Source organism: Capra hircus, chromosome 1, assembly GCF_001704415.2.
Source record: "Capra hircus breed San Clemente chromosome 1, ASM170441v1, whole genome shotgun sequence".
Lineage (NCBI taxonomy): Eukaryota > Metazoa > Chordata > Mammalia > Artiodactyla > Bovidae > Capra > Capra hircus.
In genome coordinates, this window is record NC_030808.1 from 44,805,410 (window position 1) to 44,825,636 (window position 20,227).

The 20,227-nt window shown below is 41.1% G+C and overlaps 1 protein-coding gene across 1 annotated transcript in view; it reads left to right on the top strand.

Moving 5' to 3' along the window:
- The window catches only part of LOC102180889 (transmembrane protein 45A), a 111,746-nt gene extending 111,268 nt beyond the window's left edge, over positions 1–478 (top strand). Inside the window, exon 6 of the mRNA XM_005674853.3 lies at positions 59–478. Coding sequence (XP_005674910.1) covers positions 59–152 — 94 coding nt within the window. The 3' untranslated portion in view covers positions 153–478. The remainder of the gene's footprint in view (positions 1–58) is intronic.

A 20,227-nucleotide genomic window follows, 5' to 3' on the forward strand; every position in this document is an offset into this window, starting at 1 on the left:
AATTTGGAGGTTTAATTTTAAACAGCATAATACGAGATGATTTTCATTCTGTCTTCAGGTTGGTTAAATCTCGATTGACGAGGTTCTGCCCCTCAGAAGTTGGACTCCTGAAAAATGCTGAACGAGAACAAGAATCAGAAGAAGAGATGTGACTTTGATGGGCCTCCAGTCTTTCTGGATGAAATTTTTCTTCTATTATTTTTAGCCACAGTTTTGCCTTTTCACCTTTTGTTTGGAAAACGATTGGTTGAGAATGATTCTTGGTGTCATGGTGTTGGGGGCTTGGAGTGGCTTTCCTCAGGTTAGCTAAAGTGTGATGCCCACATTCTGAAACATATTTGTTTTATTTGCCTTATAGATATATATGCTCAAGGTTCCTGAGCTTACTATCATTTGTAACTCATTATAGATGGAATTTCAATTGTTTTATCTTCTTGCTACCTTGAGAAATAAATGAATACATGGACCTTGGTTCAAACATCTTAGATATTTGTTTTTGTTATTCAACTGTACCCCACCTTTATGTTATGAAGAAGAAGCTGTGTGACCCCAAAATTCCTTTTCGTGAGACATCTCTTTCTGTAGCACCTGTGTTCTCCCCTGGAAAAAGCAAGCCAGAAGTCATCCTGTGGTGCACTCTTTTAGAGGAGAAAAAAGGGCTGATCCATGGTTACAGAAGGGCACATGGCAAAAAAGCCATGAAAATCTAGGAAAGGAGAGTTAGGATGTTATCCACAGGGGAAAAAAAAAAAGCATCACATGGCTTTGTATGGCCACCATGCCATCCCCTCTGCTGAAATAACTGAAGGGATAAAACAAGGAGAAGCCTTTTAGGGAATACATGGGTAAACAGTCAGTGCCCCTCCCTCATCGTTAGACTAGGTAGCCCCCAGTGGAGAGTCCACAATCCTTTCCCATTCTAGCTTTACCACTCACCAGCCTGTAGGGTTTTAACAGTCACCATAACTCTCTGAAGTTAGGGAATTAAATTGGATGAGTCATTTTCCAGCTGGCATATTTTATGAATCTAGAGGCTCTCAGACAAAATCAAAGCTAATTTAGTACATATTATTCAGAAAGGCCAGTCTGTGCTGTGACAGAAGAGATAAGGAGCACCGCAGGAGTCTGTGATGGTTAACCTGAATAGGAAGGAAAAGAGGCAGTCTAGCGGATAGCTGGACCCACTCCAGTGCTCTTGCCTGGAGAATCCCAGGGGCAGGGGAGCCTGGTGGGCTGCCGTCTATGGGGTCACACAGAGTCGGACACGACTGAGGCGACTCAGCAGCAGCAGCAGCAGATAGCTGGAGGTGACACATGGGCAGTTACAACCCAGAGCTCCCTGGCACTCCAGAAGCACTGGCAAATCTTGAAAGTCACCTCAGTCTGGTCTTATCATATGACACTGAAGAGGAAGGTGAGTGGATTCTTTTGGTCAAAGAACTAGATATATTTCTTTTTCTTATGTAAGGGCTGAAAAGAGCTGGGGACCTCTATGGTGGTCCAGTGGCTAAGATGCCATGCTCCCAATGCACAGGGCTTGGGTTTGACCCCTGGTCAGGGAACTAGATCCCACACGTCACAACTAGGAGTTCACATGCTGCAGCTAAAGATCCTGCGTGCCACAGTGGTCCTGAATACTGCAAATAAGAGCAGAACAAGAGAGAAAGGAAGGAAGGAAGAGTGAGAATGAAAAGAATAATGATAACAGAAAGCCGATGTGAGTGCCTAAAGATTTATCTTGACCAGTGCAATAGACCCTAGTACATTTCTGGCATACGAAATGCTCACACATTGTGGTCCCAGATGATCATGGCATTCTGCCCCATATGTGTCTTATATCTTGGGTTTTTTCCCCTAGCCCAGCAAGTTTCTATGATTGTGGCAAATTTTTATTTCAAAAGAGTAAGCTATCAACTGCAGTTGCATGAAAATGGCATTGCTGGTACCTAGCCCAGAGCAGGAACTCTAGGATAATTAGCATGAATGAGATTAAGACTGGAATTTGGAAAACTGTATAAGTGTAAATATACTACCAGTCTTTATGAGAGAGCAGAAATATCCTGCAGTTTCTGCACAGAGAGAACACAAGTGAGTTCTCAGAGGAGGAACTTCTAGTTCAGGTCTAAGTTCATAGTTTGGAGCTATCTGCCTCTAGTCCCTGCAATGAGCAATGAATTAAACAGCATTATTATAATTTTATGGAACCTTCACCAAAGAAGGGGTAAAGGAAGAGCATTCTCCCTTACTTTTGTTTGTATTTTATCTTGACTCTTCCCAAAAACCAGTCTCAATGCCTGAGCTTTTGCAAACCTCTTCGTAGGTATCCCATGCTTGACATGCCATAACCAAGGAAAAGAGACTCTTTAAATAACTCAGCACAGTATCAACATGGCAGTGGATGTGGTAATACCTCCTCAGCTATTTCTGTGACTTGTGACTGCCTTTTCTTACAAAACTGTAGCCTCGCATGGCACCAACCGCCAGCTCATTTTTGGAGCAGGAGATCAGGTTATGACCATCTTGGTGTCCTCCTCATCATGTCACTCAGGGCTCATTAGTTAAGATTGCAGTGATTGTATCTCAGATGTGGATTAAGAAGGTGATGCAAGAGTCATGAGGGACTACAGGAGCAGCCAAAATAAAAGCTGAGAAATGGCAAGTTCTCCCAGTACAAGGAGTCAATAGATTTAAAAGCATGAAAGAGAAGTTCATATACAGGGAAAATAAATCCAGAAATTCTATATTCTATCTAATGCGATTTCCAGATTGAGAAGATTGAGAGAATAGAGGACATCCACGAAATAATAAAAAAGAACTTCTCCTAAATAAATGGCAATAAAGAGAGATGTTTGCTTTAAGTTTGGAGAGGTGCTTCAAGAGATGTACAGAGAATAGTGATTGGATTCCTGGACCAAACCAATAAAACTGAAAAAAGATAAGACATTCTTATGCCTTAAGTTCATTTTATACATATTATTATTCTATTTTTAAGTCTAGAAAAATTTAACACTCAGTTTTAAGAAGACTTTAATGTTTGGGGCACGATTTTAAACTTACTTAGATTTCGCTTTAAACTTCTTCACTGTTTTTATGAATTCAATATTTTTATATTCTTCAGCACTTCAATTAACCAACAAATATCCTCAAATTGTTATTACAACAAATCTGATTTGTTAAGCTTATTAATGTGGTGAAACTTGTTTTCTTAAATATTCCAATTCTGTATAAATTTAATGAGATTGTAACTGAAACTCAAAAGCGTAAATTTGTTGGTCAGTTGCACACTTATGAAGTGCACTTAGACTAATCTGCATGGATAAAATTATTTATAAAATTATAAATACCTAAAATGCTGCACATGCATAGTTCCTTAGGGCACAAATATCAACATTATGATTCCTCTCAATTCTGTGCTTAGCTCAACTCTTTCCATGTTAAAATAGACTTACTGTTAAGGAGATGATTTGTTTATGACAAATGATACCAGGAACATCTAGTCTGCTTGTTGAGATAAAGGATCCAGCTACTGAATGAGATGGGGTTCTTTTTATTTTTTTTTAAAGATATTTTTTTGGATGTGGACCATTTTTTAAGTATTTATTGAATTTGGTACAATATTGCTTCTGTTTTATGTTTTGGGTTTTTGGCTGTGAGGCATGTGAGATCTTAGCTCCCCAACTAAGGACTGATCAAACCTGATCAATTCTTCCCTGAATGGGGCAGGATTCTTGACAGTGACCCTAATGGCATGTGCTGATTCCTGTTATTTACAATCCTTACATCAAGCCCTTCACACAGGCTGTCTCTAAGACTTGCGCAGCACTGGGCAGGCGCTTGCCCAACTGGAGTCATACTTAAAATTACCTGTCTTTTCTGCCTATTCATGAAAACCTGCAGCCCCTGCCCAGATTGTCACATCATTTGACACAATTTCATTATTCTTTACCTCTTAAGATATTAACTGTATTTCTTTCTAAGTGTAAAAATTTCTGAACTTGATGTAATCCTGCACTTTTTAACCCATATGTTTCCTATCTGATGAGACTATTTTTTTTTATTTTTACAGATATTAAGGTTGATATTCTAATGATTTCTAAGTCACCCTCCTTTAATGATAATTCAGTAGCTCTAAGCTTGGATGTCAGAGAAGGCAATGGCACCCCACTCCAGTACTCTTGCCGGGAAAATCCCATGGACAGAGGAGCCTGGTAGGCTGCAGTCCATGAGGTCACGAAGAGTCGGACGCGACTGAGCGACTTCACTTTCACTTTTTCCTTTCATGCATTGGAGAAGGAAATGGCAACCCACTCCACTGTTCTTGCCTGGAGAATCCCAGGGACGGGGGAGCCTGGTGGGCTGCCGTCTATGGGGTCGCACAGAGTCGGACACGACTGAAGCGACTTAGCAGCAGTAGCAAGCTTGGATGTCAGTATTTCTTAGCTTTTAATACTTTAAAGCAAGGACAATCCTTCTCTGTTCAGTGCTTGTATAAATTTTGGGAGGAATTGGTATGATTAATGCAAAAGGTTAAAATGGAGGACTCTCTTACTTGGTTCCTCTTACAAACTTGAGTTGTTCTGCCTGTTTTCAAATGTCCAAAAGGGAGAATTAAAGATTTTTAGTAAGAAACTATGGGATGGAGCCCAATATAATCCCCACCTAATAATTTGTGTGTGAAGCCAAAATACATATAGGCTCTAAAACACAGAAATAAGCTCAGCCAAGTAACCAAGGGGCTTAGCAATTTAAGTTGGAACAATTCTCTCATCTGCTCAGAAACTGACTCAGGTTCCCCTGGTGCCTCAGGTCAACTTTAAATGGCCTAAAATTGCACCTAAATAAAATAAAATCAGCTTGAATCTATTTCAGTATTAGTTATAGAATTTCATATTGTCGACACAACCCCTGTAGCAGTGATCCCCAACTTATTTTGGCACCAGGGACTGGTTTTGTGGAACACAGTTTTTCCATGGACCCGAGGGAATGGGAGTTGGTTTGGGATGACTCAAGTCATTACATTTATTGTGCACTTTATTTCTGTTATTATTATGCTGTGATATATAATGAAATAATTATGCCGCTCACCATAAATGCAAAAGCAAGGGGAGGCCTGAGCTTCTTTCCATCAGCTCAGGCGGTAGTGTGAGTGATGGGGAGTGGCTGTAAATACAGATGAAGCCTTGCTGTGCTGCCTGGTTCCTAACAGACCATAGACTGGTAACAGGGGTTCAGGACCCCTAAAACTTGTTTTAATTTCCATGTCTATGTTGTATTAACTGCTGCCTCTTCCCTCTTCTTTGCAGCTTAACTTCAGGAGATTCTTTAAGGCCCAGTTCAGAGCTCTTCTTTTCTGCTGCTTCATGCCGTCCTTTTCTGTTTATAAATTCCTATAGTATGGAGCCCAGAGCAGCACAGGACCATAGGCTGTTCAGTCCTCTAATTATCTCTGCGCTTGTACTTCCCTAAAGGTAGCCACACTTTTTTTTTTTTTTTTTGGTCCGTATGGTAGCACCTAAGGAATGTTTCTCAATGGGTAGCATTGAAAGGTGAGCTAGAGGAGTAGGAAGGAGAGAGAAAAATCAAACGAAAATGTGGCTTAAAGGAAACAGGCCCCCAATGTTTGTCTGTAGGTGAAGATTCTGAGACCAGATTTAATGATTTGTCTAAGATTGTGCTGTCAATTGGTGGCCAAGCCCATGATGAGATTTAAATCTCCTGACCCTGGGAGAGAGGGCTCTGTCCACTGAAGAAGCTTCAAGAATGCACAGTGAATGGCTCAGTTCCTTCTTCAAGGGACCTGCTTTATTCTTAAGGCCCGTTGTCTCCCAGCCCTGCTTTCCACACAAATGTCCATTCAGGAGAAGAGACTTTGGCTTCTGTTCTAATATGACTGGTGATTTGATTCTGGTCAGAATTATCTTAGTTTGGGTTGCTATTATAGAGCACCATAAACTGGGTAACTTAAACAACAAGTGTTTATTTCTCACAATTCTGGAGTCTGGGAAGTCCAAGATGGTGGTACCAGAAGATCTGGTGTCTGGAAATGGCCCACTTCCTGGTGCGAGAGACAGGTCCTCTCTCTCCAGTTTCTTTCTTATACAGGCATTAATCGCATCGTGAGGGCTCCACCCTGATGACCTAATTGCTTCCCAAAGACCTCGCCACCAAATACCATCACACTGGGATTAGAGTTTCAACACATGAATTTTGAGGGTACACCAACATTCAGTCCATAGCAAAAATCCAGGAGAAGAATCACCAGTACAGGGATGATCAGGACACTCTATTCTTCCCAGCTGATACTTTCCCTACTCCTAACCCCTTGGAGAAATGTGTCTACATTTACTTCTTATCTGATGTGTCCCCATTGTGGATGAATGGGGAGTACTTAGCAGCAGAAAAAAAATAGCAATGATGCTACCCTCTAGTGGCAAAGCATGGAAACACAACTCATAAGCCCAAATACCATTTTTCACATCTGAAAAGAGGTCTTCCTTTACCAAAGTAACAAATGAAACCACAAGCATTGTTAGAAGAGCTTGAGTTATTTAAAAGTATCTTAGATTGTAATTTATTAGTACTCTAACCCATTGTGATGGGTTGAATTGTATCTCCCCAACTTCATATGTTGAAGTCCTAACTTCCACACCTCAGAATGTGGCCTTATTTGGAAATACAGTTGTTGATGTAATTAGTTTAGTTAAGATGAGGTCATACTGGAGTAGGGTAACCCCCAATCCCAATAGACTGATGTCCATATAGAAAGGAATCTGGACGAAGATACACACATAGGGAGCCAAGGACTGCGAGAGATGCCAGCAAACCACCAGAAACAAGGAGAGAGGGCTGGAACAGATTCTTTCCCGGCACATTCAGAGGGAGGGAGCATGACCCCACCAATAAGTTGATCTTGGACTTCTAAGCTACCTGACCTATGAGACCATAAATTTCTGTTAAGCCGCTCCATTTGTGGTACTTTGTTACAGCAGCCATAGAAAACTACTACATGTTAGTGTTAGAGTACTGGACTCTAACATTAGTTTTAAGTTTAATGTTTTGGACTTCAAAATAAGACACGCATTTGAGCTGGGAAATGGCATGCTGAAGGTTAGACATCCCAGATATGAAAATATGATCTATATTTTATTACCAGCCATTAAATATGTTGTTCTTACTGGGAAAACTGCTGACAAGTTGGCTTGGTTATACATTTATGCTTTTCTTTAATGGCCTCATTCAGGTTGACAGGTTTCTTTAACTAGGCTTTTTGTTCAACATTCCTCAGGTATGGGGAGTTTACACTTGGAGAGTAAATCATTTATCAGCAAGTTACTTCTGCATTATTATCTTTGGTATTCTCTAATTCTTTATATGTCTGTTGTCTAACTAGATCACAAACTCCTTGAGTACCATGCACTATTATTAAGCTATCTGGGGATTACAGTCCCTACCCTGAAAATTCATAGTGTTCGTTGCAAGTTACTTCTGTATTAGCCAAAGTTCTCCAGAAGCAGAACCAATAAGATATATATGTATGTAATTAAATAAATTTTTATTGAAATATAGTTATTTACAATGTTGTGTTAGTATCAGGTATACAGCAAAGTGATTCAGTATATGTATATAAATATATTCTTTTTTTACATTGTCTTTAATAATAGTTTATTGCAAGATATTGAGTATATATTCCTGTGCTACATAGTAGGTACTTGTCAATTGTCTATTTTATATACAATAGTATATATATTTTAATCTCAGGCTCCTAATTTATCCATACATATGTGTTTATGTGTGCACATTTGCATATATATATAATTTATATATTTTAAAAGACTGACTCATTATGAAGGTTGTCAAGCCCAAAATCTGCAGGTTGAGTTCCTAAGATTTTAAGAAAGCAGGCTGGAAAGGCCACTTCAAAAGAGATGATGGTGCAGTTTGAGTTCAAAGGTGGTCTGATGGCAGAATTCCCTCTTCAGTGGAAGTCACTGTTTTTCATTGAGGTCTTCAACTACTTGGATGAAGGTAATCCACTTTACTCAACGTTTACAGCTGAAAGCATTGATCTCATCTAAAACTACCTTCACAGAAACATCTAGAATAATGTTTGACCAACAAGAGGGTGCCAAGACCTAGCTTTGTTTACACATAACATGAAACTTCATAGTTACCAGGGAATTCTGTCTCCTGGTATTCATGCCTTTTTGTGGCTCCCTCCAACAGTGAATCTGGACAGGCCTTATGATTTTCTCTTACCAACAGAATGTGGTAAGAGCATATGTGGTAAATTATGGCCTTACACTTAACCTGGCCTTGCAGTTTACCCTGCTGATGTCTTAGAACGCAGCCTGAATGTGAAGAAGACAAGGCTGTTCTGTTGGGAAGTCTTCAAGGAGAGGCAGTTGGCCTCTCTGGTTATTTCAGCTGAGATCCCAGACATGTGAGAAAGGTCAGCTTGGATCCTTGAAGGTCCTGTGAAACTTCCAGATGACTCGGCTACATGATCATGCGGAGCAAAGCCACCGTTGCTGAGTCCTGCCCAAATTACCTGATTATAAGCAAGTAAATGATAAAGACCCCGAAGCTGGGAAAGACTGAGGGCAGGAGGAAAAGGTGATGACAGAGGATGAAATGGTTGGATGGTATCATCGACTCGATGGACATGGGTGTGGGTGGACTCTGGGAGTTGGTGATGGACCGGGAGGCCTGACGTGCTGTGGTTCATGGGGTCGCAAAGAGTCAGACACGACTGAATGACTGAACTGAACTGAACTGAAATGGTTGTGTTTTAAATCACTAAGCTTTGGAACATCCAGTTACCCAACAATGGAAACTGATGTTTGTGCCAATGATTTCTGTAAAATAATTATACTAATGGCGAGATTAAGGATCTAGAACATTGTTAAGGTATAAATTATAGTACTATTTGACACAGGACATTAAAAATATTAACTCATCTTGCCTCAACTAAGCTTAACACTTTATACTATCCATACAATTATTTTTGAGGACTAGCATTTACATGGGACTACTGTTATCTGATAGACAGAGTGCTTGATGAACTATGGAATGAGGTTCGTGACATTGTACAGGAGACAGGGATCAAGACCATCCTCATGGAAAAGAAATGCAAAAAAGCAAAATGGCTGTCTGGGGAGGCCTTACAAATAGCTGTGAAAACAAGAGAGGCAAAAAGCAAAGGAGAAAAGGAAAGATATAAGCATCTGAATGCAGAGTTCCAAAGAATAGCAAGAAGAGATAAGAAAGCCTTCTTCAGCAATCAATGCAAAGAAATAGAGGAAAAGAACAGAATGGGAAAGACTAGAGATCTCTTCAAGAAAATTAGAGATACCAAGGGAACATTTCATGCAAAGATGGGCTCGACAAAGGACAGAAATGGTACGGACCTAACAGAAGCAGAAGATATTAAGAAGAGTGGCAAGATACACAGAAGAACTGTACAAAAAGGATCTTCATGACCCAGATAATCACGATGGTGTGATCACTCACCTAGAGCCAGACATCTTGAAATGTGAAGTCAAGTGGGCCTTAGAAAGCATCACTACAAACAAAGCTAGTGGAGGTGATGGAATTCCAGTTGAGCTATTCCAAATCCTGAAAGATGATGCTGTGAAAGTGCTGCACTCAATATGCCAGCAAATTTGGAAAACTCAGCAGTGGCCACAGGACTGGAAAAGGTCAGTTTTCATTCCAATTCCAAAGAAAGGCAATGCCAAAGAATACTCAAACTACCGCACAATTGTACTCATCTCACATGCTAGTAAAGTAATGCTCAAAATTCTCCAAGCCAGGCTTCAGCAATACGTGAACTGTGAACTTCCAGATGTTCAAGCTGATTTTAGAAAAGGCAGAGGAACCAGAGATCAAATTGCCAACATCCGCTGGATCATGGAAAAAGCAAGAGAGTTCCAGAAAAACATCTATTTCTCCTTTATTGACTATGCCAAAGCATTTGACTGTGTGGATCACAATAAACTGTGGAAAATTCTGAGAGAGATGGGAATACCAGACCACCTAACCTGCCTCTTGAGAAATCTGTATGCAGGCCAGGAAGCAACAGTTAGAACTGGACATGGAACAACAGACTGATTCCAAATAGGAAAAGGAGCACCTCAAGGCTGTCTATTGTCACCCTGCTTATTTAACTTCTATGCAGAGTACATCATGAGAAACGCTGGACTGGGAGAAGCACAAGCTGGAGTCAAGATTGCCGGGAGAAATATCAATAACCTCAGATATGCAGATGACACCACCCTTATGGCAGAAAGTGAAGAGAAACTAAAAAGCCTCTTGATGAAAGTGAAGGACAAGAGCGAAAAAGTTGTCTTAAAGCTCAACATTCAGAAAACTAAGAACATGGTATCAGGTCCCATCGCTTCATGGGAAATAGATGGGGAAACAGTGGAAACAGTGTCAGACTTTATTTTTCTGGGCTCCAAAATCACTGCAAATGGTGATTGCAGCCATGAAATTAAAAGATGCTTACTCCTTGGAAGGAAAGTTATGAGCAACCTAGATAGCATATTCAAAAGCAGAGACATTACCCTGCCAACTAAGGTCCGTCTAGTCAAAGCTATGGTTTTTCCTGTGGTCATGTATGGATGTGAGAGTTGGACTGTGAAGAAGGCTGAATGCTGAAGAATAGATACTTTTGAACTGTGGTGTTGGAGAAGACTCTTGAGAGTCCCTTGGACTGCAAGGAGATCCAACCAGTCCATTCTGAAGGAGATCAGCCCTGGGATTTCTTTGGAAGGATTGATGCTAAAGCTGAAGCTCCCGTACTTTGGCCACCTTATGTGAAGAGTTGACTCATTGGAAAAAACTCTGATGCTGGGAGGAATTGGAGGCAGAAGGAGAAGGGGGCGACAGTGGATGAGATGGCTGGATGGCATCACTGACTCGATGGACGTGAGTCTTAATGAACTCCGGGAATTGGTGATGGACAGGGGCCTGGCATGCTGCGATTCATGGGGTCGCAAAGAGTCGAACACGACTGAGCGACTGAACTGAACTGAACTGAGTGTTATCTGGCTGAAGCTCTTGTCTTTTGCCTTTCACCTGAATCAGACTTTCTAGAAGGAAAAGAATAAAATTATTCCCACACTATTTCCCCACACTGGTTCTTAACCTAACCCATAGCAGACCATTTCTCTCTGCTTTGAATCTTGACCATGTACCTGCATCAGCTCACACATAGGGGATGAAAAAGAGAAGAAAAAGAAGAGGAGAAAACAGGAAAGAAATTTAAAAGGAACAGGTCAGAATAGATGGAGAAATTGAGGTTCTGTGGAGCAAGATGAAGAAATGAATTTAAAACTAATAAGAATTCAAGGGTGACTTTTCTTGCATCTTCTGGGGTATGAAGAAGTTAGCTCAGAGTTACGTTAATCAGAGTGCAGCATCTTCCACATACATTTGAGTTTCATAAGCAACAAACTTCTACTAGTCATAAGCAAAGTACTTCCCTCTATGAAGCGATCAGCCCTTGAGATCCTATCTGGGACACCTAGGAGGCACCTAATGAGTAAAGACAGAGCAAGGTAAGACAGGAAAGCACAGAGGAAACATGGGGAGTGACTGGGTAACTTTCTCTTGGCCCAGAGAAGTTTTTTTTATATACCTTTTTTTCCTGTCCTCCATTGAACACCAGTTAGAAACAGAGGATGGTAGGGTTCAGTAGATATACAAACAGGTGAGTTCAAGGTTTCTCTGTTAGCAATAGCTCAGACTTCACTAATTAAGGCGTAGCTAATGCCACTGGGAGATTTTACAATTCAGAGGCTCAGCTCTAAGTTACAACAGGTGGGAAAGTTGAGACTGGCCTTTGTCATCAATGCCATGGGAGGTAAGGTAAACAGGTTTCTATGTACTTAACTATTCATTGAGGTCACAGTCCAGATGGTAAGGAAATAAAAGGGATTTCAGAACTGCTTGCCACTTCTGGGTATCAACTCATTAAAAATCTAGTTGAATGAATGAATAAGATTATACAGAATAGTAGTTTTACATGTGACAAAAATATAGGCTCCATTTGCTAGTTTACCACAACTTGATTCCCCCTTTGGGAGAATCACCCTAAACAGTGATTACCAAACATCTGTGAGCATCAAGCTGGAGGACAAGTCAAAACACAGATTGCTGGGCCCCACCCAGAGTTTCAGATTCAGTAGATTTCCTGTTTTACTTAATGGATTATAATATGTTATAAATATCATTCGTTTTGATGCTCAAATTACCCCCAATTTGGTAATAGGGAGTCTCTTCCTGCTGAAGTTTGTATCCATTTAATATGTACCCATCATTCCTTGCACACCTTTTTTCTTTCTGGTCTAAGATATTCTAGGCTCATCTTAGACTTTTCCTGCCCCAGTCTTGGAATTAGCCATTTTTCTAAGGAGCTGTATTCCTTTCAATGGAAAACTGTGTTTAGAAATCAGGACCTGGGCTTTAGGTGTGCCTGTTGCTAATGGGATATAACTGCTTCTAGGCCCCATGAGTGTCTGGAGCTAGAGACTGTATGTATGTAAATGTGTACTATATATCATGAATGTGCAATATATACATTTTTGTGTATAACAGACTTTACATCTATGTTTAATTCTGTTATTTATATATAAATATATTAAATATATATTGAAATATATTATTAAAATACATTAAAAACCCCATGAGTTTGTATTGACATACAATCCAATTCAAATTTGATGCTATAGTTCTGTTTAAGACGCAATGGAAATTATTTAGTTCAGGTATTAGAAATGAGTAATATCATTCTTGCCTGGAAAATTCCATAGACAGAGGAGCCTGGTGAACTACAGTCCATGGAGTTACAAAGAGTTGGAAACAACTGAGAACGTAAAGAGAATATCATATACTTTCTTTGAAATGCTCGTCTTTGTTGTAGTCATAAGTTTTCAGCTTTTGGATGAGAAGGTCATGACTGCCTTTATGCGTTTGTCTGACATCTACTTTCCCTGGAGCATATTGCTTCCTTCAGAATTGATTGCACGCAGTTTTGTGGGGTTTTTTCCTCCATGTTTCTGATTACTTGTTTTGAAATTCTTATGAAATTCAAGTTTTATTCCTTTGCATTGTTGTAACTCTCTTCTTCTAGAGTAAGAAAATGGGCTCTGATTATTCTTAAACATTCACCAGTTTGATCATCCTGTATGTAACCAACCTTTGATTTTTATCCCCACCTCCACCTATGTGTGGACACCCTTTTCCTCTTGCTTGGGATCTGACTCCCTATTCCAGGCTGCCACTCCGCATGGATACCCTTCTCTCTAATCATGGGTCTGAGTTCCCACACCAATCAGCCCACCATGAAGATGTCTTCCTGACCCCTCTTGGTCTCTGAAGGACTGCCCTCCTCTCTCTGTTCTAGCTTTGATTTCCCACAAGGGACTGTCTCTCACCTTTACACCTTCCTCACCTGCTTCTAATACCTCATGCCAGGCTGCCTCTCCCTATCACATGGATGCTTTATTCACGCTGTTTGGGGTCTGACATCTCATGCCAGGCTCTCCCCATCCTTTGCCCTCCCCTGTTGTAAATCCCCTCCTTATTCAGTTGAATTCTAACATCTGCTCTGGGCTACCAGTCCTCCCCATGACTTTAGGACAGAAATTTTCAGGAAGGAAAGGCCTCAAGTAGGCTGTTTAAAATGCAGCCCTGTGTGCCACAACTACTGAGCTCATGCTCTAGGGCCCACAGCCACAACTACTGTGCCCATGTGCTGCAACTACTGAAGGCCCTGTGTATAGAGCCCGTGCTCAGCAACAAGAGAAGCCATGCAAAGAGAAACCCGCCCATCACACCTGGAGAGTAGCCCCTGCTGGCTGCAATGAGAGAAAGCCTGCATGCAGAAATAAAGACCCAGCACAGCCAAAAATAAATGAATTTTAAAACATAAAGAGAAAAATCTTATTTTAAAAAAAAGTGTGAAGAAACAGAGATTCAGAAGCTAATGTAGCTTGTCCCTAGTCACCGAGCAAAACAGAGACAAAGTCAGTACAAATCCAGGTCTCCCTGTCAGCTGTGTGAGAGCAGGGAGCCTGCCTCTCTTGTTCACTGCTTTATCCCCAGAACCTAGAGTGAAGTCTGCATGAATACAGTGAATGAATGAATCAATCCCTGTGTAGTTCTTTTCCTTTCCTTCTTTGTCACCTTAATATGGTATAAATTAATGACTTTTTATATTAATATTTGTCAATAACCAATAGAAATAAATGCTTTTATGGAAATGTCAACATGTAAATTTCTGTGTCTAGGGATTTCTTCATGAATTTCTAGAGCGCCCATCTGGATAGTTGACCTATAGATTGTTGGGACCTAACAAATGCCATGATAGGCTTCAGGGACTAAGGTAGGACTCACAGGAAAGGCTGAGTCATTGCCCAGTGAGGTCATCCCCACGAATGCCAGGACTTGTCTAATCAGCATACTCCCCCGTAACCTGATTTGAGTTTATCAGGATCTAAAAGACATCCCCCTGCAGCCAATAAAGATTAGCCAATTAGTAAATACTAGGAAACTCCTGCAGCCAATCAGCCCTTGCCAACTCTCTGTTCTAAAACCGATAAATACTGCTGTAAATCTAGGCTCGGGGCTCCTTGCTCCACTCCACTGCATTGGATGTGGCTGGAGCCCTAGCTCGAGCTAGAAATAAAATCCCTTCATGCTTTTGCATTGCTGTAGACGTCTTATTCTCTCAGTTTTGGGGACTCGGACTCTGGGCATAACAAGATGAGATAAAAGTGAAAGGGTTAGTCACTCAGTTGTGTCTGACTCTTTGTGACCCCATGGACTGTAGCGGGCCAGGCCCCTCTGTCCATGGGATTCTCCAGGCAAGAGTACTAGAGTGGGTTGCCATTTCCATCTCCAGGAGATCTTCCCAACCCAGGGATTGAATCCTCATCTCCTGCATTGCAGGCAGATTCTTACCATCCGAGGCACTGCTGCTGCAGCTGCTAAGTCGTTTCAGTCGTGTCTGACTCTGTGTGACCCCATAGACGGCAGCCCACCAGGCTTCCCCATCCCTGGGATTCTCCAGGCAAGAATACTAGAGTAGGTTGCCATTTCCATCTCCAGGTGATCTTCCCAACCCAGGGATTGAATCCTCATCTCCCACATTGCAGGCAGATTCTTACCATCTGAGACACTAGGAAAGATGAAAACATGGAGACACTAAAAAGCTATGGTTGTCGTAAGATCCCAGGATTCCAGCACTTCTGTCAGGTGTGGAAAAGAAAGTGAGCACCACCAAAATCAGTTTTCAACCACCAGAGTACAACCCCTTCAAAATAGCTGAAACTCTACGCAAGATGAATGCCTTTACTACCTGGCATTCCATACACAGGACCAGTGCCTACAGTCCCACTGATCGACTAAGACCATTCTGCTGATGTTAAAGCAGGGCAGTGCTTCCAAAGCACACTCCTAAGAACGCTATCTCTGAAAGGTTCTTCTCAGGAAGAGGATTCTGTGGTCAAATAATCTGAGGAACATGATAATTTACAAGGTATGTGAGCATATGAAGCAGGGCAAAGGCTAACAGTTTTGCCAAGAGAATGCACTGGTCATAGCAAACACCCTCTTCCAACAACCCAAGAGATGTCTCTATACATGGATGTCACCAGATGGTCAATAGGGATTTCGGACTGAGTATATAGAGAAGATCTATACGGTCAGCAAAAACAAGAGGGAGCTGACTGTGGCTCAAATCATTAACTCGTTATTGCAAAATTCAGACTTAAATTGAAGAAAGTGGGGAAAACCACTAGACCATTCAGGTATGACCTAAATGATTATACAGTGGATGGGAGAAATAGATTAAAGGAATGAGATCTGATAGAGTGGCTCATGAACTATGGAATGAGGTTCATGACATTGTACAGGAGACAGGGATCAAGACCACCCCCACGGAAAAGAAATGCGAAAAAGCAAAATGGCTGTCAGGGGAGGCCTTACAAATAGCTGAGAAAAGAAGAGAAGCAACAAGCAAAGGAGAAAAGGAAAGATATACCCATTTGAATGCAGAGTTCCAAAGAATAGCAAGGAGAGATAAGAAAGCCATCCTCAGTGATCAGTGTAAATAAATAGAGGAAAATAATAGAATGGGATCTCTCCATCTAGAGATCTCCTCAAGAAAATTAGAGCTACCAAGGCAACATTTCATGGAAAGAGGGACTCAATAAAGAACAGAAATGGTATGGACTTAACAGAAGCAGAAGATATTAAGAAGAGGTGGCAAGAATACACAGAAGAACTGTATTAAAAAGTTCTTCGTGACCCAGATAATCACAATGGTGTGATCACTCACCTAGAGCCAGACATCCTGGAGTGGGAAGTCAAGTGGGCCTCCGGAAGCATCACTATGAATAAAGGTAGTGGAGGTGATGGAATTTCAGTTGAGCTGTTTCAAATCCTGAAAGATGATGCTATGAAAGTGCTACACTCAATATGCCAGCAAATTTGGAAAACTCAGCAGTGGCCACAGGACTGGAAAAGGTCAGTTTTCATTCCAATGCCAAAGAAAGGCAATGCCAAAGAATGCTCAAACTACCACACCATTGCACTCATCTCACATGCTAGTAAAGAAATGCTCAAAGTTCTCCAAGTCAGGCTTCAGCAATATGTGAACCATGAACTTCCAGATGTTCAAGCTGATTTTAGAAAAGGCAGAGGAACCAGAGATCAAATTGCCAACATCCTCTGGATCATGGAAAAAGCAAGAGAGTTCCAGAAAAACATCTATTTCTGCTTTATTGACTATGCCAAAGCCTTTGACTGTGTGGATCACAATAAACTGTGGAAAATTCTGAAAGAGATGGGAATATCAGACCACCTAACCTGCCTCTTGAGAAATCTGTATGCAGGCCAGGAAGCAACAGTTAGAACTGGACATGGAACAACAGAAAACCTATCAGGTTCCAAATAGGAAAAGGAGTGCGTCAAGGCTGTATATTGTCACCCTGCTTATTTAACTTATATACAGAGTACATCATGAGAAACGCTAGGCTGGAAGAAGCACAAGTTGGAATCAAGATTGCTGGCAGAAATATCAATAACCTCAGACATGCAGATAACACCACCCTTGTGGCAGAAAGTGAAGAGGAACTAAAAAGCCTCTTGATGAAAGTGACAGAGGAGAGTGAAAAAACTGGCTTAAAGCTCAACATTCAGAAAACTAAGATCATGGCATCTGGTCCCATCATTTCATAGGAAATAGATGGGGACACAGTGGAAACAGTGGCTGGCTTTATTTTGGGGGGCTCCCAAATCACTGCAGATGATGATTGCAGCCATGAAATTAAAAGACACTTACTCCTTGGAAGGAAAGTTATGACCAACCTAGACATCATATTAAAAAGCAGAGATATTACTTTGCCAACATATGTTCATCTAATCGAGGCTATGTTTTTTCCAGTGGTCATGTATGGATGTGAGAGTTGGAATGTAAAGAAACTGAGCGCTGAAGAATTGATGCTTTTGAACTGTGGTGTTGGAGAAGACTCTTGAGAGTCCCTTGGACTGCAAGGAGATCCAACCAGTCCATCCTAAAGATGATCAGTCCTGAGTGTTCATTGGAAGGACTGATCTTGAAGCTGAAACTCCAATACTTTGGCCACCTGATGCAAAGAGCTGACTCATTTAAAAAGACCCTGATCCTGGGAAAGATTGAAGGCAGGTGGAGAAGGGGACGACAGAGGATGAGATGGTTTGATGCCATCACTGACTCAATGGACATGGGTTTGTGTGGACTCCAGGAGTTGGTGATGGACAGGGAGGCCTGGCATGCTATAGTCCATGGGGTTCCAAAGAGTCAGACACAACTGAGCATCTGACCTGAACTGATATGAGCATATGATAGACTCTGAGAAATCCTAGAATTGAAGAAAGCTGTTACCTTTGTGTAACCGAATGTCATCCATGTCCTTAACCACAGAGCTCCTGTTCAGAGTAGTACATTCCCAAGTCTCATTTCTTCATTCATGCAATGGGCAAACGTATCCATTCCATGGGATTGTTGTACATATTTAGAAATTAGATAAAATATGTAAAGTGCATAGCACCATGCTTTGTATTCTTTTTCTTACATTTCTTATTTATTGAAAATTATTCCCTTTATTACTGAAGAAATAATAGATATATTTATTGTCATAATAGTTGAAAAAATAATAAATGCATATGATGAAAACTTAAACCATAAAAGAGATGTTAAATTAAAAATTGTTTCTCATCAGATCCCTCTGATTCTCAAGAGTAGTTTTTTAATGTACCTTCCCAGACATATTCTGTGCATGTAAATGTGGACATACTAGAAACAGCTATTTATCAATCTATTCACAGTAAGTGAAATAATGGATTTACCTTTATTTATTTTGTGCTTCTGCAGCCTTGCCTCTATGTTCTTTCATTTAGGGATACACCAGTATGTTTTTCTGAAACCCCTGTGTGAGGTAAAGGTTATGTGCCTGTGTGTCCAATCCACTAAGCTTCACTTTTTATGTTTTTAAAAAAATGTATTTATTTTTAATTAAAGGGTAATTGCTTTATGGTATTGTGTTGGTTCAGTTCAGTTCAATCGCTCAATCGTGTCTGACTCTTTGCGACCCCATGAACTGGAGCACGCCAGGCCTCCCTTTTCCTGTTTGGAACCAGTGTGTTGTTCCATGTCCAGTTCTAACTGTTGCTTCCTGACCTGCGTACAGATTTCTCAAGAGGCAGGTCAGGTGGTGTGGTATTCCCATCTCTTTCAGAATTTTCCACATTTTATTGTGATCCACAAAGTCAAAGGCTTAGTCAATAAAGCAGAAATAGATGTTGGTTCAGTTCAGGTCAGTTCAGTCGCTCAGTCGTGTCCGACTCTTTGCGACCCCATGAACTGCAGCACGCCAGGCCTCCCTGTCCATCACCAACTCCCGGAGTTCACTCAAATTCACGCCCATCGAGTCAGCGATGCCATCCAGCCATCTCATCCTCTGTCGTCCCCTTCTTCTCCTGTCCCCAATCCCTCCCAGCATCAAAGTCTTTTCCAATGAGTCAACTCTTCACATGAGATGGCCAAAGTACTGGAGTTTCAGCTTTAGCATCATTCCTTCCAAAGAAATCCCAGGGTTGATCTTCAGAATGGACTGGTTGGATCTCCTGGCAGTCCAAGGGACTCTCAAGAGTCTTCTCCAACACCACAGTTCAAAAGCATCAATTCTTTGGTGCTCAGCCTTCTTCACAGTGCAACTGTCACATCCATACATGACCACTGGAAAAACCATAGCCTTGACTAGACGGACCTTTGTTGGCAAAGTAATGTCTCTGCTTTTGAATATGCTATCTAGGTTGGTCATAACTTTTCTTCCAAGGAGTAAGCGTCTTTTAATTTTATGGCTGCAGTCACCATCTGCAGTGATTTTGGAGCCCCCAAAAATAAAGTCTGACACTGTTTCCACTGTTTCCCTATCTATTTCCCATGAAGTGATGGGACCAGATGCCATGATCTTCGTTTTCTAAATGTTGAACTTTAAGCCAACTTTTTCACTCTCCTCTTTCACTTTCATCAAGAGGGTCTTTAGTTCTTCTTCACTTTCTGCCATAAGGGTGGTGTCATCTTCATGTCTGAGGTTATTGATATTTCTCCTGGCAATCTTGATTCCAGCTTGTTTCTTCCAGTCCAGCATTTCTAATGATGTACTCTGCATAGAGGTTAAATAGGCAGGGTGACAATATACAGCCTTGATGTACTCCTTTTCCTATTTGGAACCAGTCTGTTGTTCCATGTCCAGTTCTAACTGTTGCTTCCTGGCCTGCATACAGATTTCTCAAGAGGCAGTTTAGAACACAATAAACATAAGAAATAATAGTTAGGACCCTGTGTGGAACAACTGATTGGTTCAGGATTGAGAAAGGAGAACGACAGAGCTGTCTGCTGTCACCCTGTTTATTTAACCTATCCGCTGAGCACATCATGAAAAATGGAGGGCTGGATGTTGCAAGCTGGAATCAAGATAGGCAGGAGAAATATCAACAACCTCAGATATGCAGGTGATACCACTCTAATTGCAGAAAGCAAAGATGAACTAAAGAACCTCTTGATGACGGTGAAGGAGGAAAGTGAAAGAACCAGCTTGAAACTAAATATTAAAAAAACTAAGATCATGGCATGTAGCCCCATTAGTTCATGGCAAATAGAAGGGGAAAATGTGGA